This window comes from Penicillium canescens, assembly GCF_028828765.1.
Source record: "Penicillium canescens strain IBT 15451 chromosome Unknown utg000010l_segment0_segment0, whole genome shotgun sequence".
Lineage (NCBI taxonomy): Eukaryota > Fungi > Ascomycota > Eurotiomycetes > Eurotiales > Aspergillaceae > Penicillium > Penicillium canescens.
In genome coordinates this window covers 1,659,362-1,683,934 of record NW_026703972.1, presented here as the reverse complement: position 1 = coordinate 1,683,934, position 24,573 = coordinate 1,659,362, and the positions used below count along the sequence as shown (strand labels likewise).

General features: G+C 49.3%; 7 protein-coding genes across 7 annotated transcripts; 3 read left to right on the top strand and 4 right to left on the bottom strand.

The window, feature by feature from the left end:
- Positions 1–454, top strand: N7446_012344 (uncharacterized protein; the record flags this gene model as incomplete). The annotated part of the gene is made up of 2 exons (XM_058521086.1): positions 1–12; positions 59–454. 2 exons carry the CDS (start codon positions 1–3, stop codon positions 452–454), a joined length of 408 nt encoding a protein of 135 aa, XP_058366452.1.
- A 2,885-nt stretch (positions 455–3,339) lies between these two features.
- N7446_012343 (uncharacterized protein) lies at positions 3,340–4,446 on the top strand (the record flags this gene model as incomplete). The annotated part of the gene is made up of 2 exons (XM_058521085.1): positions 3,340–3,772; positions 3,857–4,446. 2 exons carry the CDS (start codon positions 3,340–3,342, stop codon positions 4,444–4,446), a joined length of 1,023 nt encoding a protein of 340 aa, XP_058366451.1.
- A 119-nt stretch (positions 4,447–4,565) lies between these two features.
- On the bottom strand, positions 4,566–5,321 carry N7446_012342 (uncharacterized protein; the record flags this gene model as incomplete). The annotated part of the gene is made up of 2 exons (XM_058521084.1): positions 4,566–4,622; positions 4,683–5,321. 2 exons carry the CDS (start codon positions 5,319–5,321, stop codon positions 4,566–4,568), a joined length of 696 nt encoding a protein of 231 aa, XP_058366450.1.
- Positions 5,322–6,195: 874 nt separating this feature from the next.
- On the bottom strand, positions 6,196–8,200 carry N7446_012341 (uncharacterized protein; the record flags this gene model as incomplete). Its single annotated transcript, XM_058521083.1, has 3 exons — positions 6,196–7,167; positions 7,233–7,379; positions 7,436–8,200. The coding sequence occupies 3 exons, from the start codon at positions 8,198–8,200 to the stop codon at positions 6,196–6,198; spliced, it is 1,884 nt and encodes a 627-aa protein (XP_058366449.1).
- Positions 8,201–8,207: 7 nt separating this feature from the next.
- Positions 8,208–8,833, bottom strand: N7446_012340 (uncharacterized protein; the record flags this gene model as incomplete). The annotated part of the gene is made up of 2 exons (XM_058521082.1): positions 8,208–8,510; positions 8,567–8,833. 2 exons carry the CDS (start codon positions 8,831–8,833, stop codon positions 8,208–8,210), a joined length of 570 nt encoding a protein of 189 aa, XP_058366448.1.
- Positions 8,834–10,546: 1,713 nt separating this feature from the next.
- N7446_012339 (GPI anchored serine-threonine rich family protein) lies at positions 10,547–11,161 on the top strand (the record flags this gene model as incomplete). Its single annotated transcript, XM_058521081.1, has 1 exon — positions 10,547–11,161. The coding sequence occupies one exon, from the start codon at positions 10,547–10,549 to the stop codon at positions 11,159–11,161; it is 615 nt and encodes a 204-aa protein (XP_058366447.1).
- A 1,118-nt stretch (positions 11,162–12,279) lies between these two features.
- Positions 12,280–14,519, bottom strand: N7446_012338 (trichothecene efflux pump; the record flags this gene model as incomplete). Its single annotated transcript, XM_058521080.1, has 9 exons — positions 12,280–12,665; positions 12,727–12,868; positions 12,933–13,097; positions 13,150–13,216; positions 13,275–13,389; positions 13,447–13,539; positions 13,597–14,098; positions 14,162–14,248; positions 14,328–14,519. 9 exons carry the CDS (start codon positions 14,517–14,519, stop codon positions 12,280–12,282), a joined length of 1,749 nt encoding a protein of 582 aa, XP_058366446.1.
- Between the last annotated feature and the right edge of the window lie 10,054 nt (positions 14,520–24,573).

The window sequence follows — 24,573 nt, the reverse complement described above, 5'->3', positions numbered from 1 at the left end:
ATGGATGCCTCAGTAAGTGTACCCGTTTTTGACCGCGGTGCCGCTGACCGGTATCCAGGAAGTTCTTCGGATTATTGGTGCACTCAATACACGCACTCTCCAGGCAGAGCGCCGCCAAGCGCGATCTGAACAAGAGCTAGTCGCCATACGGGAATCGCTCAGCCAATCTAGGAGCGAGCTAGAGGAAATCGTCCGTTTAACCGAGCTCCTGTATGAGGTTAATCGGCGAATGGGATCAATGATGGACTACCTATTCAGAGAGCAGGGAATCAAACATGGGCTTGGAGATGCAGAGTCATTTGATTTGATGTTTGACTTGGTGATGAAGGGGGTGGAGGCGGAGGAGGCTGGGCAGGCACCAAAGTGCGAGAAGTGCGAGGAGAAAGGGGGAGTCCCCACCGGCAGCCGTGCCTCCGCACCTGCCGAGCTCAACAGTGGAAGTGGTGCAAATTGATGAAACCGCTTGAGATGCCCATTTGCGCGCACACAGGCGATCAAGTAGCACAAATCAACTACATCGCACTTTGCCTGGGCCGTATCAGAATTATCTTCGTAACAGTAGCCAGAAAGCGTGAACCACGAAGGCAAAGAAGGGGGAATAACCTCTGAAGCGCGATCCATGGTCAAGGTGAGCTCACTTTCAACTCTGTTATAGGGGCTTGATGGGATCAAAGCCGCGTATCGTCCTGAGCGAGCACGACTGATAGTGGCACTTGTGGCTTCTTCGCTACTGCATCCATATCAACCTCGTCAATTCTACAGTAACATGATCAGATAGGACCTCTTACGATACTGCACTCAATGATCTATTCCAGAAAGGCCTGCGCTCGCCTGCGCTCACCTAAGCCTCAGAAGCGAAATACACTTTCAGCACAGAATGGTGCACCCGACTACTAGATAGCTTCACACCTCGTCTGAACTCTTATTCAACTTGGCGGAAAGCATATTGAGGGTTTCACCAGTGGTGGGTCTGAGATGGTCCAAAATGATCCGACAAAAACATGAAGTACGAAAGACCAAGAAAACAAGAGAGGTGCCCTCCACCACATAGCTGCTGAATATATGCCCCGAAGCCTCTGGTTCCGTGTGGCCGTGGGTGGCTAGCGATACTTCCAATGCTTCATTGTAGGAAACCTCGTGCCAATCCAGACACACAATGAACTGAAAGGGTACGAAAAGAAGTTCCATCCACTTTTCGGGTCGGTACATTGCTATATCGGACATGGTCAGCTTATCCAAGACCCGATGCAATGCTCCGTGGATAACGTACATTGAACAGGTGCGCGTCAGCACCGTTGTGCTGAGAGCAGTCTGTATCGTGTCACACCACTCGACCTCAGCCCTTTTGCTCACCTCGGCAATTGATGCCTGTCGTTGAAGTATAGGACGTGCAATCCTAATAAGGTTGACCGAGCTGTAAAGAGTGTCAACACAGTTCACCACAATATTATCGGGGAACAATACTCGCCACTCGATCGCAAAAGAACAGATGTGTGTCCCCTGCCAGAATTTGGGCCCAGTAAATAGAGAACATACTTGGGAACTCGTTCATTGCCACGGACTTGTAAGCACCGATGCCGCCTTGATCGTCCCAGTGCTGTTTCAAATTACCTTTGCCTGCCAATCACAGTGTCGGCCTTCCACTGCGTGAACTCGAATCCTGTCCAAAATTTACGATCTGTGGTTAAGACAGTATATGGATGCAGCTGTCCAAGTACCAATCATGATGAAATCAACCGGGAATTCCCCGCCTGAGCCATCACACTCTTCGAGCCGACTTGCGCAATCGGCTCAGATCACCCAACGGATAAGAAGCAAGATAAGTGGAATGTGGGAGAAACAAAAGCGCCATGCGTTTCCGAATCGGTAATTGCCCATGGGCATCGGCACGTAATGTTGTGGGGTCTATTCCCACGTAACAGTGCCGGAATCAATCACGCAAGCGCGCTGGAATGGAACATTTGCCCGGATCAATTGCGTCAGGCTGTTAACTTGGTTGATCACAGCAGGAACTAGCTGTGAGCCGGAGCCTGCAGGACTGTTAATTCAATGGTCTGCTAGACGACTCATAGGGCCTGAACAAACATCATTACCACTACGGCCACGTTGAGGCCTCGGAGGTCGTACTCCTTCTCCCATTGGGCAGTGTGCACGACTGGACCCTCAAACCGCTCCAAGCCAGGTAGAACGGGGAAATTGGGATTTGTATGACCCCCGACAGCAGAGATCAACACTTTGGCTTCGTGAAGGAATTCTTCTCCTGTCTTCAATTCGCAGAAATATACATGCCATCTACTCGAAGCTTTACCCGCCGGGCACCTTTCCATTCAGTCTGAGGTCTCACATGTTCAGTGACGTGGTTAGCGCAAGCGACACGTTGGATAAAACTTCCCGCTGGGAAGGGAATAGGCTGGTGAAGGCTGGATTCGGGAACCATGACAGCGAATATAAAGCGCCAGGTATATCAACACTGCATCCTGGATCTGCTGCTTGTTATTATGTAATATGCAGACGAAATCAAGGAACATCACCATTATTGGCTAACCACGCTCCACCCAATTCTCGAGCGTGGTCTTAAATCACAGTCACTAACACGTAACTGCCGCTGGAGCTGACATGCCATGTCGATTTCCGACAAGCCTGCTCCGATAATAACGACGTCGCTGTACAACGCCTTTCGTTTGTCCAGAGTCGTCCTGTTGTGCGACGTCCAAACCATGTAGATAAATCCAGGTGAGCTGGCTGGCTAGGAAACTGCATCAACATTACCCGAAAGGTCTATATGGTGTGGTCGGCCCGGAAAGGAAAGAAAATAAATCACCGGAATAATTTAATAAACAATGTGCTGCCTAATTAACCAGCCACCGAACCACACACTTGGGGCAACGTGGTACAAGGGCTAGCAAGTCGTGGATAAGTATCTGTTCATTTTTTCCCGTTAAAGTCATTGTGCGTATTTTTCATCTTCTGCCTATTTCCTCTTTGCCCCTTGTCATATCGGCACTGCTCCACATCACTGAACAATAATGATTCCACCCTGAGTGTGACAAAAGAATCTCAGTCAAATCCACTCCGTGGTTGTGTCCCCGTTTAGGTCTAACCCCAGTCTGACAGAGGCTATCCAGAACGAATTTCTATGTGCCCTGGAAGAGCTCCCTCCCCTTTCAATTTCAATATCCCCACCTTCTGTCAGACATGGAAGATGCGGCACCGGCCGTTTCAGATAATCTTCCCGTTGTGTTGGTATATTGCACTAGATCTTAGGGCCGATGTAAGTTGCCCACAAAGGCGATTCCCGTCTTGATTTTAACCCAGGCAAAATTCAAACGAATTGATTGTATGCTCAACCCAGGCAAAAACCACATTCGCACGTTGGCACTCTGCAACTCACGAGTAGTGCTAGAGGGCCCTACGGCGGCAGAGAGAGGAGATTTGTACCTGATCTTCCTGATCGAACACTCGAATCCAGCAGAGCATCCGGCGTACGTGGAGCCGTGGCTTCATGCCCTCGCCGACAAGGGTCTTCTCTACGACCCCGATCTGGTGGATATAGAGCACATCCGCAAATTGGAAACCCCGGACGCGAAGACCTTTGCCCGCGAAAAGGGCCTGTTAGACTATACCTACCTCCTCGGAGCGTGCGAATCCGTTGATACCTCATACACCGTGATGCTTGAGAATGATATTATTGCTCTTGATGGCTGGTATCACCGGACTAAAAACGCTCTGTCTGTTGCTGAACAACAGACCATCGAAGAGGGTGTAGACAAGTGTAAGCATGGCACCATTTCCTACTCATGACGATAGAAATTGCACTGTGGAGAAATGATGGACTAATGAAGCAATCTTTTAGAAGGGTTATACCTTCGACTCTTCTACACCGAACAATTCCTTGGATGCAACTCGGAAGCATGGCCCACCTACCTCTCGTCTTCTCTCCTTGGCACACTGGGAGTGGTGGCCATAGCAACGGCTATCTGCCACTGTCGCCCGGCTACGACTGCATACCTTCCAAACAAAATAATTGCCCTCCTCGCATTCGTCATTACTCCTCTCCTGATTATCCTCTTCTTTGCTGCTGGGCGGATCGCAATGCTCCCAATGCCTGCCGGAGTGCACGCGATGCCCGAGTTCGGCTGCTGCTCTCAGGGGTTGGTCTTTCCACAGGTCCGCATCGGAGATTTGGTATCCTGGTACGAGTCTAAGAGAATTAGGTACGTCGACATGCTTACCGAAAGCTACTTTGATGAGAACAAAGAGATACGTCGGGCATTGACTCCTAGTGTACTGCAGCATGTTGGGAGCAAGAGTTCGAAGACGAATTTGCCGGGGGAACACAAACACCGACTGACGTGTTACGAAACAATCTGGAATTTCATGTTTGAAGAAAATGATATTGAGCAGTTACGCTGGGAGCATAAACAGCAGACCGAAGCAGAGGTATAAATAAGCGTACTATAGATGGATGCAAGTGTGCCTAGTTGGAAATACTTTATCTAAACAGGAACAACAGCTTGTCAAGAAGGGAGCTAGAACATATATCATAGCCACAATATAAGTTGACCTCAGCCGGATTCGGAACCAAAGACGCTATCGGAGGCGATGATGGCAATGACCACAATCTGGGAAGGTCAAAGTCAGCGCTTGTAGCGAATCTTGGCGAATCTTATATAAAAACTTACCAAAGCTATATCGACACCAGGAGCGACGACGATATCCAGGGCAGGCCGATAACCCCTCCGTGCACCAGCTGTCAACGCCAATCTGTCGTTGTGGCGTACGCTTTCGCACACTTCAGCAACCCTTCGATCACCATCAACCACGTCGAAGCTCTGCAGAACGCGCCCATGCCGCTCTATCGCTAGGGTGAGCTCCTTCCCAGCTAACGACTTTGTGTCACGGGCAGCCGCATTTCTCAGGGTGATGTTAAAGTTTCCAAAGGCGGGTGCAAATCGTGGAGTGCAAGTGGCCAATGTCACTCCGCGGTCATCTCCCGGCAGAGTGATGTACCATGTAATTTTGAGGGAGATCTTTCGGTGGAGCTCAAAGAGAGGCAACCCAGTGGCATCGCGGACCTCCCGACAGGAACCATGATTGTATTTCCATCCACTAGCGGTGAAGACCGTCTGCCCGTCTTGGTCTTTTACCTTGTACGCAACCGCAGATTGGGCGTCGCCTTGGGGACGGAGGACGAGGGTTGTTTTCGAGTTAGTGATGTAGTCTTGGCGCAAGGCGACCAGGCGATCTGGAGATTTCAGAGGCTTGCGTGGTTTGGAGAAGATCTGGTGCTGCATTCGTGCTTGAGAGTAAGCGCCGGACATCTTGTGCTGTAGTGAGGCCCTTGAGACCGATGGGAACTGGGGCGAATTTTTGTTGGAAAAAAGGACACACACATGCGTACTTCCAGCTAAGTGTGCACTTATTCGGGCTTGCTTTTATAATAAATCCTAGGTAACTTACAACTTGTGTACTCCGTATAGCATTGCTGAAATGGGGGAAGTCTTGTGATGACTTTCTAGCCTCGCAACAAATCCGGACACCCGACCGATTCCCTTGCATTTAAATGGCATAGTCGGGGAACAAACGAGAACTTCCGCGCACTACCTGGGATACTGGGCTGAACTAGTTCCAAACAAATCAGTGCCATCCCATGAGAGCGGTCGTGAAGGGAGCTCTATAGTATCTCATCAAGACACACGCAGCTTGAGAAGCTTGACATGTATGGCGTCACTGGACGCGATGCAAGGTTTTAACGGAGAGTTTCACGGGTTCTCTTTGTGGTCCCTGTTTCGTAACAGCCTTTGCTACGGGAAAGTTCGGGCACTCTCGCCAGCGGCGTAGCCACCCAGAAAGTGCAATGTCGTGGTCAGCGGGGCCTTCAAGCGACAGAGATAATCTCCATTAAAGGCCACCAATCGAGATTACACATCAGTCCAACCATCACCTCATTTATTAGCTTCAATTGGCACGGAAATCGTCAACAACAACCACATAGTGTGAATGAATCAATGAGATAAAGTCCGAAATCCTCCATAGCAGGCAGCCTCTAAGTTGAACACCATCTCCATCAATAAAGAACGACGGTATTTACTGTTTATTTAACATGATTGACTTTGAGCTCACAACCTCGCCTGAGGTACATGAATTTCCCAATCCCTGATCGCCCTAAAGCTACTAGATCACTTATCGCCACACTCATATCTCTTTCAGAAATCCTACCTCAATCAGCTTATCTGTTGGCAGTCGGAGGTTAGCCATTTTGTTCCTCGTGTTATCCCGGATCCACAAAAAGACGTGTAGCAAGGATTTTCGGACGAGCGTTGTGTCGGGCTTGATTTTCATCTGCTCCTTCCCCACAATATAGAGCACTTTGTGTGAATGTGCCTCTTCCAGATGAGCGATTTCAGAACCGACGAAGGCGTGGGCGTCTCTGCTGACCTCCGCCATCGAGCTGTCAGGGGCCACAGAATCCTTTTCCTCGCCCTCTTCGCCTAAGGGTACGCTGGGGCTACTCGGCATTAGATATTTCCGGACCTGGTCGACGATCACGCTCGCCAAGTCGGGTGTGATGATCTCGTCATTATATCCGTATCGAACAACCAGCCGGTAACAATTTGGAATGGCCAAACGCGACACGGTAAATCGATTCTCAGCCGCGACTGAAGGTTGCTCGAGGGGGCGGAGATGAAAGAACACAATCACCTCGGGCAAAGAGTTGAGCTTAAGCACAAACTGGCTGAACACGATCGGAGTCGTTTCGCCCGCTTTGTCGAAGAAGATCCCAAGGCCGCGGTTGACGCTAACTGGAAGGTCGTCGTATCGCTTGGACAGGGACATTTGGCCATCTGGGCTGGATACGATGAAATGTGATGTGGGGAAGCGGTCCTCAGCTTCGGCGAACCACTGCTGTTCTTTGCCGTATCGCCACAAAAGAAACAGCATGGCAAGGATTGCAGCGAGCGAGATCGTGAACCAGGCACCTTGAGGCACCTTGGTCAGTGCCGACGAGAGATAAGTACCATCCAGGCAGGCCACGGTGAGCCACGGGAGGAAGACAAGGTATGGGCTGATCCGCCAGACGAACATTGCAGCCAGAGACACCATGCAGGTGTCGAAAAAGGTCACGAACATGACACATACACCGTACGCATTACCCAAGGATGTTGTCTACGGGATATAGAATAAGTTTCTGTGAAAGAACGGAACAGAGAAAGGAAGATACCACGACTTACGTTGTTATAGATCGATGCGATTAAGATAGTTCCAATCATCAGCAGCCAATTCGCGACGGGAATGAAGAGCTGCCCGTGGAATATCTGGGAAGTATGGATAACTTTGATCTGAGGGAAATAGGAGAGTTTCATCACTTGCGCAAGAAGCTGCCAGCATTATCAGAGTCGGACTTTCCGCAAATAAAAGGTTACAACTCTCTTACCTGGAAGGTGGCGGTAATGATAGCCTGCGATGCAACAATAGCAGCTAAAATGGCGATGATCAAGGCTGGATAGATGGTTCCAGGTGGGACCGAGTTGAAAAAGGGATTCGAATATGCTTCTGGGTGGACGCTGATGTACGCTGCCTGGCCGATGTATGCTAACAAAAGGCACGGAAACGTATAGCACAGCCAGCTGACCTGGATTGCTCTTCGGCTGAAGGCGCCTAGGTCCGCAAAGAGGGCTTCCACACCCGTGAAGGCGAGCAAAGTACCACCGAGCATCCTCCATCCGTGTTCTTTGTTACGGACCAAGAATTCGAACGCGAGGCCAGGATTAAAAGCCTGGAAAACCCCGGCGTCATACTTGACGAGGTTGTATATACCGGTCGCCGCATTGAACCCGAGCCAGATAATCACGATCGGTGAAAACGCGAATGATAATTTCGTGATCCCCAACGGCTGAATAAAAAACAGCACGATAAGAATGGCATCAGTAACGCCGATCAATGTGCCCTTGGATATGCTCGGCTGCACAACCTCAATGCCTTGAACGGCTCCAAGAACGGACTGGGCTGGAGTGAGCAGGCCATCAGCCAGCACCATAGTGACGGCCAGCACTCCGATCACTTTCAGTAGGCCTCGCGCGAACCGACTGGACTCCAAGCATTGGCGCACCTTCTGACCCGCGCTCTCCAGGTCACCAGACAAGCACCGTTTCATCTGGACCAACGAGGCCTCCCTCGGATCACGGTGGGTGATATTCATCTGTGAGTCAGTCAGCTTTTGCGAGGGAGAGATAGCGAAGAGCACTTGCATAGCGGCTGAGAAGGGAATAGGTGCTGAAAGTGCCACCTTCGCCGTCGTTATCGGCATGAAGGATCACCAGCACATACTTGACAGTCACCATCATGAACAGGCTCCAAATAATGATGGAGAGTGCGCCTATCAGGTCTTGTCGAGAGGGACGGGACGAAAAGGTGGACGAGAAGACGTAGAGTGGACTGGTGCCAATATCGCCATAAATCACGCCCACGGATTGATATGCCAGCCATAACAGCATCTTGCCTTTGAATACCTGTTAATGGTGAGTGACGTTCGCCCTCAATGGCCCTTCATGGTCGCATTGCCTACCTGTCTCTGCTTGAAGTCGCTCGGGTTTCGCAAACCTGGGTCGTCGTCTGGCTGCTCCGCAGCCGAGATCCTGCTATTGATCCGCTCCGTTATCCTGGAGCGAGAACGGATATTGTAGATGCTCTCGTGGATTTCCTCTTGATAAGATCGGGCCATCGATTGCGACTTGGAGAAAGCCGGGCCCATAGATGATCCATCATCGCAGGACAGTGGCTGTCCCGGCTCATATCCCGCGTACGCGGCATCTGCGATCCTGATCGTCGCCATACTGTCAGAAACAGCTAACCAATAGTGGAGCGACGTTGAGATCGATGGCGGGAGGAGATGGAAGCACGGTCAGGGTGTCTTCCTGGCTGAAGGCGCGTTAAGGCTGCTTAAAATTAAAATCATAGTGAACTTGTTGAGGGCTTGATCGGAGCTTATCGCAGCGATCCTACTAGATGAATCAGGTGACAAATTGATTCTCCATTGTTTTGACCTCAGCCTAGACGAGGTTACGCGGCCGGGGTTCGAAATGCCATAGAACAGCAACGCCACAGGGCGAATTTCCACCAAAACGAGGTAGTGTGGAACAGACACAGCACTAGGCTTGCGAGGTTATTAAGGCTTAGCAGAAAATAGGCTCCCGCGGCTGTCTTGCTGTGATAGGACCATGTAAACCACTCATACCTAGACTAACGCTCTTCAGGAATCTGGCAATCATTTTGGTGGTCAGAATAGCGAGGGCCGCCTATCCGTTCTCCGACAATACTTTGTTTGGACCGTAATTGCCTCAAAGTCGGACAAAGGTTTTCTTGACTGTAGTTTAACGACCTTCCACTTGGGACCTAAGTGTGGCCAACCTTCTAATGTGGCTGAGCTCCTCAAGTTCATTCTGTAGTTTAGAGGCCTTGGTGGAGATCACACGAGGGGTGGCTTACACTGAAGAATACATGGCCCTACGTATTATCGTTGTATGAATTCGACTGTATGAAAAAAAATCCATAGGGATGCAAACAAGCCAAACATGAGGAACGGGAAGTTTCTTGAGAATCTGACAAGGTGTCACTTCCCTCTCCCGCTCTCCGGCCGACGTGCTTCAAGAGTCATCTTTATGATCGATTAGCTCTGGGGAAAAGATCGGCCGATTTTTCAGTGATAGACCGGTCGGCGCTAAATAGAATGGTGTTGCATAAATATTTGAGTCTGAGGATGGCTGTGCCAGTGCCTTGCTGACTTTTACTCATGGAACCCGGCAGTGGGAAGCAGCTGTTCATATCTGGATGTGGGTGACTACGTATGTGTTGATATTCTCGGTTATACGATCACTACCACCAGCACTACCTCAGGTGGCATCTCCACTTCCTTCTCCAATTGAGAGTGGGATGGTAAGTGACTGCGATAAGTTTCATCTCGTTCAACCGGGAGATACCTGTTATGCTGTAGCTTCTACAGCCAGAATTTCACTAGATGATTTCTACGCTTGGAATCCAGCTGTTGGGACATCTTGCGCATATTTGGATATGGGCGACTATGTTTGTGTCGATATCCCGGGAGTCACACCCACAGCTACAGCTAGCTAGGCCGATAAGCCACGAGCGAGGCCGGCAGTGGAGAGGGAGTCCGTTGGTGCACCAGTTAGCAGAGGAGATTCCCTGCCAAGCGAGGAAGCCAAAGCCGTTAATGGCCACAGACCTGCAAGCTCGTGGATCTCCGCCACGAGAGAGTTGGGGTGACAACCGATCGCAGTACCTTGCATTTGACGCTATTGGTTTTCTTGCCTCTTTTGGGTTTCGGAAGTCCCTTAAGTCTCCTGCTAACAAACCATGGACTCGCTCTTATAACGCTAGCCTCCGCTTGCGCCTCATTTTCGGCTCTGTCTTCCATTTGCCTCTTAAACTTCGCCTTCCCTTCCTTTAAGGCTCTGATTTCCCCTTTTTCACTCTTTTACTCTTTTATCTGCACATAGACCTTTCCGTCCTTACATAGCAACCCATCACCATGCGTTTCTTCACTTCCTTCGTCGTCGTCGCCCTGGCCGCCATTGCCTCTGCTTCCAGCACGGACAACTCCTTCAACATTCCCACCAATGGCTACACCTTCAAGGTCGGCGAGCCCACCACTCTGACCTGGACTCCCTCCACCAGCGGCACAGTCACTCTGCGCCTGCAGTGGGGAGTTGTGACAACCGCCAACTCCGGTAGTGTCATCGCCTCCAACATCCCCAACGACGGCAGCTACACCTGGGATGTGCCCTCCAAGCTGGCCGCCCAGCCCGACTACACCATCGAGATTATCTCCGACGACAACGACAACGACTACAACTTCCTGCCCCGCTTCACTGTCGAGGGCTCGATCGTCTCCGTCTCTACCTCCACCACCAGCAAGACCTCCAGCACCTCGTCGGAGTCCTCCAGCTCGGCTGCCAGCACCTCCGCTAGCACCACCGACAGCTCCAGCTCCAGCACTGCCTCCTCCACCAGCGCCAGCTCCAGCGCCGCCAGCTCCTCGGCCTCCCAGTCCGCCGTGCCCACCACCAACGCCGGTGTCGCTAACCGCGTCTCTGGTGGCCTCCCTGGCCGCCGTCGCTGGTGCCATCGCCATGCTGTAAATTGATCCCATTCGGCACATTTCCATTGCCATTTATTGATAATATTTTCTTTTCTTGGACGCTGTACCTGAAACAGCTCTCCGCTTTTGCCTCGGCTGCCATTGGCATATTGTACGAAATACCACCCCAATAACTGGTCGGGCTTTCGGTTATTGTGATTATTAGTTTTTCTTTTTATGTTTATGCTTAGGCTAAGCGTGTTCATTATGATAATATTTTTGGAATATCCCTTGAATCTACGAATGCTTTATTTCCGGCCCCTTTCACATCACTCGGACGCGTACTTTGTACTTTACGTCCTGTGTTTGGAGCCCTTTGACGTCCTTGAATTTAACTGCCAAGGACTGAGCGTAATTTTACCCTCTGATGACAAGTGAGACTGGTGGGACTCGAGATAATCATTGGGATCGTCCTGTCCACTTTTTCTGTGTACAGTAGGGTGCTCTGCTATCCGGGGCTTGCGCTGATGTCCAGTGGGATGCATTGTTGTCCATACAGTTTATGTGTATGTTATGTCCAAGGTAGCAAGGGGTCCAATTGCGTCTTACCAGTAAGGGGCCAATCTTGGGGCTGCGTGCTCCTATTCACAAGTTGTCAGCAAGTGGGTCCATTATAGGATCCTCAAGTCACCATTTGCCCCCGACCGCTCCATAACCCCTCTTTCTCCGCCTTGAAAAACCTTGCTAAAGCTTAGCATAAAGTTTATTCCGAAAGCGGCCCCGCGGAGATGCAAGTGCCATTTGGAAATCGCGTATTCGATCGTCACATTGGTGATGCTTGCCACGTGCCAGGACAAATGCTTTTCGACTCTCCCAGTCTCTCGTCCACGGTCGATCATTTGTACTTGAAGTATCATAAGTAAACATCAACCTTGGAAGCCGTGACTATTTAGTAGGAGAAGAATAATCTAGGAATGTGAGTGGCTAGGCCATGCACATATTCTGGAGTAGAGGAAAGGGGGTTGGTTTATGTGATCTAATTTTTCAATTGTATTTCATAAATTTGCCAAAGAACCCCTCTCAAAAGTCAACATTGGCCTATTGATATCGTCTAATAGAGCAATCTTTTGATGCAGTCACAAAATGAGTATTTGTGATATCGCTGCAGGCGTGAGTAACTGGCATTAATTTTTCTCCTCGTTTGTCTGCAACTCCGCCCGGCTTGCACCAGTACCCGAAAGCTTTGCCGCAACGACATTGTTGAGCTTATCATCGATCGGAACGGAAACCACTGCAGCAATTATAGCAAGGCCGCCAAATGCGATACTTACGAGGAATACTGTGCGGAAGGACTGAGAATATGCGGTCTTCTCGGCATCGCCGACGGCAGCCAAGATAGAATCGGTCATACCAGGAATAGCTTGCAGCGCCGTAGTCGTACCGGCAGAGACAGCCTCAAGGAGATAGGTGACAGATGATTTCGCAAGGCCGGCCTTCACTGCAGCTGCAGAGACATCACGAGGGAGGACGGCAGACACACGGCTGTTGAGGATAGCAATATAGATAACGGCTGTGAGAGATTAGTCGACCATGCCTCTGGATATAGAACAGTCTCAAATGCATCCACTTACTGGCAATTGTTCCTGCCACTTGTTTCGCCGACCCAAGAAAGCCACTTGCAAGACCAATATCCTCCGGCTCGCAGTACAGAGGGCACATGATGAGAGTAATGAGCTCGAGATACCCAACAGCAAAACCACCGATCGCAGTGAACTAGACGATAGGGAACATGTCAGAAATCTCTATTCGGAGCTGAACGTAATGAATCATCACTTACCGCGAGGCCATAAGCCTGTCTATCTTGATTGATAGCAGCAAGGGCGCCCGAGAAAGTAGTGATCAAGATTGTCGACGCAATGAGCTGGTATTTGGAGTAGCCAAGACGCTTCATGAGAGCACCCGCAACAATTTCTCCCACAATGACCCCCAGGCCCGTAGAGCACTATAAAATATTAGACAAGTAACGCTTTTCATATAAGAAGTACGGTAGTCACCGCAAGCCAACCAGCCGTGATCGAGTCAGTAGTAAACAAGTAGGCAATGGCTTCCGGCCACAACAGACTGTCAGAGGTTGTTAGTGTTTTGCGTTTTTCAGTCTCGTAATTATCAGTCTGCATACCTCATAGAGAAGTAAACCATATTGCCAACCAGGGCAGAGCAAACAGTCGCGGTGTAGCCGCGATTCTTGAGCAGATACAAGGGCAGGAGCGGCTGCTCCAGGGGAACAGCGATCTCTAGAGGGTGAATTAGGAAAAGGGGAGTCGGGGATCATTTGACAGGAGCTACCGTACCATAGGCAACGAACGCAATCAGCGAGACGAAGCCGACCACAAGAACGGCAATCACATGACTTGAGCTCCATGTATAGGATGAACCACCCCAGGCTACAATCACCAACGGTCAGTATTTGGCTCGCGAGGGCATATTCCAGATGAACTTACAAAGACCAAGGAGCATCAGGACCAATCCCCCCGCATAGAGGACGAAGCCAATATAATCAAACTTTTTTAACCCCTCGAGTCTGCTCTGGCCCTTGTGCTTGATTTCCCATCCTGGCGGATAGTAGCAGCACACATACAAGATGATTGAGAGACCACAGGTAATCATATTGATGTAGTAATTCCAACGCCATGACTTCTCGGTGTTCTGGGTGAACAGTTTGGCAATGAGGCCACCGAATCCAGCGAAAGGGATTGTGGTCACAAAGATACCGCCATTGATCATGGGTCGCAGCTTGTTGGGGACTAACTCAGCGATCACAAATGTGAAAGTCAATTGCACCGATGCGGCCAGGCCACAAAGGGCACTGCCACCAATTACAGTAGGGACATTCTTGGCCGTTGCACAGACAATGGCACCGATCAGACCTAGCAGCTGGCCCCCGATCAAGAAGTAGCGACGGCCGAAAATATCACCAAGACGTCCGACCAGAAGAATGGCGACCTAATGACCGAACAATGAACACCGTGTCAACTATGCAATTTTCAGGTATAAGGCGATCCTTACACCGGAGATCAATGTGAAAACAGTTGAAATCATGCTATAGTTGGGGTCGGGTCCCAAATCCGCATTGATGGCAGCTAAGCTGTTTACCTAGGTGGGTGTTAGTCTTTCTTTTTCCTTTCTTTTCTTTTTCAATCATATTTAATGCATGGAAGTCTGGAGGGCTTACAGGCAACACATAGCCCAGGTACAAACTGATCGCCATAAGACAGGTTGCAATCAGTGATCCGATGAAGTTCTTGCTGCGATAGTATCCATTTGGGAGCTCATCCAGGTCCACTGCCTGCTGATTGACGTCCCTGGCGGGGCTTGGGGGAACATACAAAGCCTCAGCATCAACATTATACTTGGTGTTCACCATCTTGATTGCACTTGTTGCGTGGTGCGCCAGATGATGAAATTTATCCCAAATGCGAACAATTGGAAATAAGTGGCGATCCCAGAGCTAGCAATAAGGAAAAGGAAGAATCAACGGGGGAGAAGAAGACTCGGAAACTCGGCGGTGCGATGTCTCGGGACTTCTGGTGGCGTTCTGGAATGTCCGACCACCCGGCCAAATTAGTGGGAGGATGTCTACCCGCATCCGGAGCAGCGCGTTGTTTGTGGGTTCTTGATGACTCTGGTGCAACTAGTGGCTTGACAAGCTGCTTGGCCAGATACACAGAGCTCATTAATTATTGAAGAATGACTAGGCTGTCCTAAACATTCCCAGTCACTTAACACGCCGGACCACATGGGGTTCTGTATTTGAGTAAATCGCCGGACGCCTATTTCGCCAGTCTCTTAACTATCAGAAGTTGTGGCGCGAACAACTACCGAGCCAAGAGCCCTTTGAGAACTCGCAAGGGGGTGGGGGCTGATGTAGTAGTACTGGCCTGGCCACACTCTTTTAGTCGCCTCAATAGCCTTCTGAATATGAAATTAAGGGGGCGGGCGAGCTAACTCAGGCGCGAACCGATTATTCCGAACGCAAAGGGGCACCCTGGGTGGATTAATTTACCTGGCTCACACTTCCAAGAGCAAGACAACGATTGGTCGTAATCACAGTCACCAGCTACTCGTCCGGATGTTGCCTGAGCACGCTGGAAGGATTGATGGGATGATGTTCATGCCCTCGATCTATTTCTTCTACATACGATTCCATGCTTGTCTATCCTGCCAATCAGGTCCACACTTGAATCAGCGGAAAGACCCCTGCATGCTTGAGGACTTGTGGTTTAGTTATGCAAAGATCCGACTGAATTGCTTCTATCTCTTGCTGGCTCCCTACATGTATGGCGCTAGACAATCCCGCCCCGAGCTGAGAGCTAATGGGTGGCCCCTCCCGGTCGGTAGCGCACGGTTGACGTATTGGTTGGAGTCCGGCAAGCGAACATGGACCTAGGTGGGGCAGCATGAATTAGTTTACTTTACGCTCCTCCTTCCGGCTTCACAGTTTAGATCAGTCTTATGCGAGATATTAAGTTCGGCTTTAAGGTGGGTTCACGGGAAAGCGAACCCAGTTGAGAGGCCGGACCACGAAGGAACTTGGGGCCCGTACAGACGAGCATGCTAATCTACAGATCTACAGACCGAGATCCTGCGCCATATTTGATGCCGAGTCTAGCTAGAAAGGGGAAAAGACCGACGTGTGATCTGGGACAACTTCAAATTGAACTTGTGTCCGACATGACCGAGATATCTATCATACTGATTGCGGCCATGTCATCATTTCTATGCTGGTCGTGGAGAGCCTTGTACTATCAATTCCAAAATCTCCAATTGCGAGTCTATCAGATCGTTGGATTCGATTATGAGACAAATTACTGGAAATACCGTACAATCCAGGGAGAAGGGGGCGACGTTACAAAGTACGAAGATGACCCCTTTTTCTGTTCTTCCGGGTCCACGACAAAACCACAGGCCAATCCGCTTCAGTCATCGAGTGGCCACTGCTGTTGGGGCGGCCGTTCCGATGATCGATCTACGCTCACGTCCGTGGTGACCTGAATCCCCACTGGAGATTGAGAGGATATAATGCGTCCCTTGGAGCCATCTCGGCTCGCTTCGACCTCAGTTTGAGTGTGGGTGGTGGTGCTGCCCAATTTTGTTTGGCCGATGTGGGATCGTCTGGCCCTGCCCCAAGATCGAGGATCATCCGTACGCTGCTGGATAGACCGAGAAACCGACGCAGTGAGGGGAATAGCAAGGTGACCAGAGCTTTTAAGGAGGGCAAACATGCGACGAAGAGGGCGACTCCAAGCTCAACGGACGACCAGTTCAGCGGGCTCACGAGCTCTCCTATGGAAACAGTCAAAGGCAATCCTGGGGCAGATATGGTGACGGATAAAGGCAGACTTACATGTATGATCGGCGGAGAAGTTGTTGAGATATACCTGGTAGCGCGGATGATACTGGTGGCTACCACCCTAGAGATGAGCGTTAGTGATGTCCAATATTGGAACCCTCCAGGGGACACCCACAGAATACCGAGCGCAAACATGAAAATCAGGCCCGCTCATTTGCCTATGGTCATCTGCAGGCGAATCAGGTAAGGGATAGGGAGTGTAACAAGCGCAATATCCGTCGCTAATCGAATTCCAAACGAAATATAATAGAATCCAAAGAGAGACAGACATTTGCCCTCCCCGGTGCCGACGGCGTCCCACGCTTTGCGGATGGGCCAGCATTGAAAGATCACGACAAAGGTTTCTTCAATAGTCTCGGCAATCAATAATCCCATCAAGCTATAGCACATTAATTTGAACCAGTGGCCTGGAAGATCTTCAGGTAGAAAAGGCAGAATAAGATCTTGGTGGCTCCGAGGGAGAGCAGATAGCTGATTTCGGTGACAAAGTCAAGCTGCAAATGGTTACAGACCAGTTAATATCAAGCGGTCATCTACCGTGGTGCGCACAGGATAGTGAATCTTACCTTAAGAAACATTTGTAGTTCTCGACGTGGATAGCATCAATATGTGTGCCGTAGCCGTATCGTGTCACTGCAGCGCAATTGACGGTTAGTATCTGACATTCAATGATATGAAAGATTCCGGAGCATACTCAAAATGCACACTAGACATTCGACAAATGCAAATATCTTGTTGGAAATGTTCATTAGCCACGAGAAATAAGCAGCGGCATCGACAGTGATCTGACATACCCAGCCTATCGCACGAAAGACATCATCGAGGTCGATCCGAGACAAATACCAGATTCTCACGAAAAAGCGTACAAAAAGGCCTGCGCCACCATTCCCAAGGGACAAGGTAATTCTGCATGGACACACAACTCTGAAGAGCGAACAATCTGTTTTCGTTCCCGGAGACAATCAATTGGTTTTAAAAAGTGGAGGAAGTTGGGAGAATCCTTATTGGTCAGCATTTGAGGTGCAATTCCCGATGTCCCGGCCGATCGAGTGTCCATAGTGCTCGGGCCCTTCCAATGCTTAGCGTCTTAGCCTAAGCAACGCTAAGACACTAAGCAGTGGAAATATGATCCTTGCCCAACCAAGTCCCCACTCGGGCTTGTTCACATTATTTGAACGCTGCCTCCCCTCCAGCTCCATTTTTCCTTCCGCCTGGTTGTTTGATGTAGAAGGTGCCGGACCCCATCGAACCTCGACTGCCAATGCTAGTAGTCCCCGCGCCACAGGAGCCTTGTTTTTGCCTTGTCTGAGCCGCCCCCAGTCTACTTTTCTGTGGGGCCTTTTCTAACTTTCACCATACCTGAGACGCACCTCGGCACCGATTCCTCCATCCGGAAATTTGTCTGGTTCCAGAACTAGCCTATGAAGTGGTAGACATTAATGTGTTGCCCAACTCCATTTTAAAGCTAGATAATGTACAGCTACGCTGCAAAAGTTTCAATAACACCCTTGGACCCGCCCATTATTAGTGATATTCTGCCGAATTTAAAACCTCAATATCATTTCATTAGTACTGCGCATACCATCCCTGGCTATCAATAATAGCTTGTACTCGGTGCGGCATCGACTCAGAGAGATGCTGTGAATGACCTAGATCTAATTGTTTCCATGCAAGCTGTGCCGTAGCTACTAGTATAGCATTAGTCTGCTCATTATTCTTCATACTAATAAAACCAGGCCGAAGCTCATATATCTTAGCTCTCATTAACGCCCATAGTTTTCCAATTGGGTTTAAGTCAGGCGAATGCGGAGGCCATTCCATAATCTCGGTCTCTAAATCTCGTAGTACGTCTCGGACGACGTACGCTGTATGCGTTGGCGCGTTATCATGTTGAAAAAAGCAGCCCTCGTTCGCAAGTAAGGTAGGAAGGATTCGGCGGTATAAATCCCGGATCACGACACTATTCACACCTCCGTGCTCAGAATCCGGATCTCCGAAGAGAGGAACAAGGGCCGGTACGACATGTAGCGCCAGAGGAAGCAGCCCAAAACATCTGCTTAGCTTGCTTCCCTCTTCGTGGAAGACCTTGAACTTGCCCGAGACGCAGCTGATCTTTCAGCCGAGTAAAAGTCCATTCACGGCGTACTCCAATGCCTCATTTAACCGTACATTCATTGAACCAAAAGACTCGAGCCCATTCGTTGGGCGTAAACTGTTGATATTTAGTAGCCTACCGAAGCCGTTTAAGAGCATGTTCCTCGGTCAAATAGGATCTCCAGCTACAGCGCCATTTCCGGAGATACTCAGCGTTTAAGAGACGTCGGATCGAGTCTATTTCGACTTTATAACAGACCTCAGCAAGAAGATCCTGACGGGTGACTCGGGGTTCTCGTAAATTGCGTCTATAAGACGTACTTTATCAGCTTCATTAAGCTCTTTAGGCCGACAGGATCGAGGTTTTGAAACGCTGGCTTGCCTTTCTTGCTTTTTTTGATCGTATAACGTATTACAGATATCGAGGTCCATGGATATCTCTTATGGATAGGGCTCCGAAAGGAATATGATCATTCATGAATATTCATGAATATTTGCGAATATGAATAATATGAATTGCATAATATGAATATGAATAAGAGACTTATTCATATTGCATTATTCATGAATATTCATGAATGATCATATTTATTCATATACTGAGAGAGCATACATTACCGTTCATGTTGTTACGTCTCAATACAGGAACCCATTTTCATGTGCCTAAGACTCTGTAACAAATGCGTTCACCATCTCTAAGATATTACATTCCCATAAATCTTAATATTATCACAATCACTTTTTTGGAACGCTATTTTTGATACTGTCCCTTCAGTAGCATAAGCCACCGCATAGTCTCCGCATTTAGACAGTGTCTCCTGAGCCCCAATACATCCCTGGCATTGCTGAACTCGCGTTCAATCCCTACCTCCGCTGATGGAATTGGCAGGAAATCTCGGGCTGCCTTTGCCATGAGTGGAAAGCTAAATACATTTGCCTTCCACCATTTGAGAACCCATTCCTCGTCTGCATCGTCAATCATATGGTGGGACCAACTCACCGGTGGCGCGTCTAGATATCTATCAATGTCTGAAAGAAGCGTCCGCTGTGATGGCTGTACTTTTCGCAGCGTCCTCCACATAGTCTCTGACATTCCCGGCGGGCGATCCACTACACACGACATGGACAACTCCTGCGGATACTCCCTCTTTAGGAACTCCCGCACTTGAGAGATGATCAGTCCCGCATCTTGCTCGCTCATCTGCGATCCAATCAAAGACGATTTAATACGCGGGTCTAGGACGGAAGCCACGTAGTAAAGAAGATTGGTGTCCATCTTCCTCGCAAACTTGTTCATCTTTTGGATTCCTCTTTCCACCGCATCCCGGATCTCAGTATCCACACCTTCAAAATCACCTTCGGCTTTTTGAACCTCGTCAAGGAGGTCGTCTAGACTCCAATAGATAGGCAAGCTCTCAACAATCGTGGGACAAGATTTTGATACGGAGTTGGTGTGATCCCAGAATGGCTTAAGAACCTTCGCTACTTGTTGAAGAATCGACCATTCGTTCTCGTTTAGTTGAAGGGCGTGAACTTCTGGATGCATCCGAACAAATTGTCCAAGTTCCTTCTGTAGCCGAAGGGCGTCCGCTATCATGATATAGGTTGAGTTCCATCGAGTGTCAACATCGTAGCCCACTTGCTTGGCTGGTGACACATCTTTCCAATTTTGGCGGCGCTGTGGACTGCGGGCAACCCATAGGGTCAGCAGCCGGATCTTCATGATTGCTCCCTTCGTGCTGTGGGCAGAGGTGAATGTTGGGCTACTTTGTGTGGCCATGTCGTCCAGTATAACCTTCGCCTCTCGAGCTGAGCCGGCCCTCAGGGAAGCAAGTACGTCCCTGCAAATGAGATTTATGACGTGGGCAAGGCAAGGAATGAAGCTCTGCCGTCCACGAAACCGCATAAGAGGTCTGATGCGAAATTGGTCGTCTTTATCGTCATAGTTCTTGAGAAGCTCGGCGTGAAGACTGTCGCAGAGAGTTCCATTGTTGGCAGCATTATCCCCCGTAATTGTGAGGAGCTTTGGCGCGACGTCTAGTTCCTCGAGCATTCTAATCACAATTTCCGCAAGGTTCTCCCCAGAGTGCGGTCCACATATGTCAGTAAACTCCAGAAGCTCTTCCCGCTTCTCAAACTCGGGTGAGATCCAATGGCCAATGATGCCCATGATCGCTATCTGATTCTCCGATGTCCAAACATCAAGAGACAGCGCAAGCGTGCGACTACTACTGGCTAATTCTTCTTTCACGCAAGTCCGGTTTTTGCGAAATTCCTCCTTGATCCTGTTGAAGAGAGTGTCGGCCGTCTTGATGGGTAATATAGCCCCTGTCGCTTCAAAAAGTGCCCTAAATGCCGGATGCTCCACTACCGTAAACGGCTGTCTCGTTTGGACAACCCATTGTATCAGCATTTGTTCAAGGCCCGCCCTTTCTTTTGCAGGTGTCAAAAAACTGTCCAGGGTCGTTCCGATAGTTGACGATGACGTGATGTCTGATCCGGAACTGATGCGGTGCTTAGCCTGGAGATGGGCCAACAAATTCGAAGTGGAGCCATAGCGTGCCGAATCCCTGGATGACCAACTGCACTGCCTACAGACTAAGAGCCGATCCTTCTTTGGTGGCCCACCCTTTCGACGCCAGGTGTTGTCTAGCTCTGTGATCCAGAAATGCTCGAGGGTCCAGCTAGAATATGACTTGGCTTTTCGTCTCTTGTAAGTCGGTGGGCTACTCTGACTGCTAGTCAACCCTGATAGCGTGGGATCTAGCGGTGCGGGCGAAGACCTGGGAATGGGTAAGGACAGCACGGATGGGGACGTCTCTTCGCCTTCTGTAAACTCGGATGGTGCTGGTGAGCAGGGGCTCTCTATTTCACGAATATTTCCTTCCCATGGCTCAGGGAGTAGGGAGGGTGTGCCATTGTTCAGAGCATTGTAGTCGCGACGCGGAAGACCACGCGTCTTTCGCACAAATGGGTTAGGTGAGGATGCCATTCTGTATTTGCTCAGTGTTAGTAGTCCAAGTGGTACCTGGGAGCGAGGCGGGGCACACCTTTAGTATCACTCGACAATACTTGATAGCATGGCGGGTCGGAAATGAACGGTGAGAATGAAACAATGATGGGGAAACACTAGCTATGCTTTCGCCTGATGCGAATCCCAGTAAAGTGGAAAGTTGATAGGTCTTTTCTTTACACGCGGCGGTTTCTCACTCGCGACTCTCATGGTAAACAATCTGTAACCTGCATGAGAAGTGAGTTAAGGTGGCATGATAAACGCGTTTTTACGTGCCAATAGTCATGGTTATAATAAATCTAAACTTTGGAGTAGATCGAGTGGGAACAAGAGAAGTTATGGTAGTCGATTTAACTAGAGCAGCAAAGATGTGGAAAGACGACTTGTAGATATATATAATTTCGCTCGACTTTCTGTAGCAACCGTTGGTCACCAAAACTAGACATTTACCTATAAAAAATCACGAAAAATAATGACGCAGAATATATAGAGCTTACCGAGCCCTACAATATAGGGTATATACTTCAGAACATGGATTGCATGGGAAATATTTTCTACTATGCTTGACCGAGGCCGTGATCGCACTTGAAATACAAGTTGGCTAGTGGAAACGTGTTTTTCTGTAATACAAAAACCGGGGAAACGGAAGATCCATTAATGCGCGCAAAATGCATGATATGAATAATATGAATGCGAATATGAATAATGTTACCTCAGTTCCCTCAGACCACAGCCAATGATGAGACAGAATTCTGCCGATTCTGCCACGCTAACCCGATTGGGTTGCTTCATCAGCCCGTGGTCTGAGCCGGGAACCCCTTCCGTACATACAAGTTTCCGGTTCTCGCCAGCAACCCCACCATTTGGTCAAGGTGTGTTTTCTCAAGCTCTCTGAGAGTATTTCTGACATTGTTAGAAAGAATGGCATCACCGGATTTGCCCAATATGATCTCTAGATCGCGAAAGCGTGCTCGACAATCCTCCCTCGAGTGGCCTTCTTCCAGTTCACCATTACAAGAACCACCTGCGTCTACTCAGCGATCTCGTTATATCTCAGGATTGCAGCCACGCGAACGTGTCGATATGGTACTGGCTGAGCTTAATGATAAGCACCGGTGGACAATCAAGGATCTTCTTTACCACATGGTGCATGCACAACCAGTCAAAAAAAATGGATATTCGACATCGTATCGAGCACAGAAATTGTCTGACGCTATATATGGGCAACCTGAAATTATTGAGCGGCTAGGTAGTGTCTCAAAAGACATATATGCCACTGGTGCATCCGATCTCGTGTCTCGGATACAGACCGAGATTCGAGGGCTGATTAACGGAGATATACTCGGCGAGTTCCAGTCCAATGTGGACCCTAAAGATATGGACATCTCTAGCTTGGCTACGCAGATGCAGAGGAAAGCTCCAGAGCTCTGTGGACTGCTCGTTAGCATCATGACACCTCCAGGAAACCATCGCGATACACCCAAGATCCACCAGGGCAGCATTGTGATGGTCTGTTCAATTCTGGCTTGCGCTTTTGCACCACGGAAAAGCAACAACTTCCCGATGTTGATCGGCTTGTATTTACATGCAATGGGTGTCAAGCGACGTGTGATTAGCTTTCTGGCTGGCCTGGGGATAAACTCAGCATACCAGACTATCATGGACAGACGGAAGGAACTTGCAGAACTAGGACAGGTACTATAACCGCATTTACCGGAGAATAACATGTTCTGGCTGACTTCTTACCCCAAGATGTGTACAGAAACAATTGAAACAGAATGCCCAGGCTTCTCGCAGGAATCTCATTGTGGCATGGGATAACTTTGACTACAGCCAGACTGTTCGACATCAAACTATTCGTGATCCATCAGAGCATATCTCCGCCACCACTGGCAAGCTTTGTATCGGTCAGTCCATCCCTGCAGGAGGGCTTCTCCGATCTATGTTCCATCCAGAGGTTACACTGAGTCCTCATGATATCTACATGGCACCAGGCAATCAGGATGATGAGATCTTCCATCAATGTCAGCGCCATTGGATTGCAGAGGCCATTCGCTATACTCATCGGGAGGCAGTAGAGAAACTATTTACTGCGGAAGCGTGCGTCAAACCAGGCCAGATGAAACCGCGAGCCCATCTTATTGACTGGCCTGAATTCCCAGCAGTTAAACGACTGCAAGCGCAGAAGACAATTCACTACAGCCTTGGGCCAATGTTATACAACGAAGGCACGACAGAGGGGACATACAAGGTCATTCAGAATGTCTTTCTGGAGCAACTGGGGGATGATGATGATACAGACCTTGATGGGCTTTTACAACTGGTTTATGGAGATCAGAAAACAGTGTCACTCCTTCGTGCCGTCAAAAAAGAACGTGCGGAGGCTTCTCGTCTTTTCGATCGTTTCAGCTGGATATTGCCAATCCCCGGACTGTTCCACTGGCGTATGAACTACTTGGATATGATCTTTGAGCTCTATGCTGGGACAGACCACCCTACCGTTGAATCGACGATCCATCATAATAAGGTCTGTCTCGGTTGCGTACAGGGACACAAAAGTCCATTCCACCATAAAGAAGAGGTGGCTACTCGCTCATTTGACGCTCGCGTCACGGCCATGTTCTATCAGTTTGTCCCATTAACAGTCAATTTCGCGGATGCTAAAGATGTGGATGATTGGATTCAAAGCCTCGGAAGGGGTCAATTCCTGGACGTTGTGGATCAGATACGCCAGTCTCTGTTCCATTTTAAAGAGCAGCAGTCTAAGGTTCGTGAACGAGAAGGAGAACCAGTCGACTATGAGTTCTCAGCACATGCGAAATTCCTTCAGCAGATGGAGACTTACAAGTCCTTGAAGCTTGCCATCAAACTTGGTGACATTGGAATTATCCAGCGGATCTTTGCACAATGTTGTCTCCTCTTCCCTGGCACAAAGAAAACCCGATATTCTTTCCTCTCCTT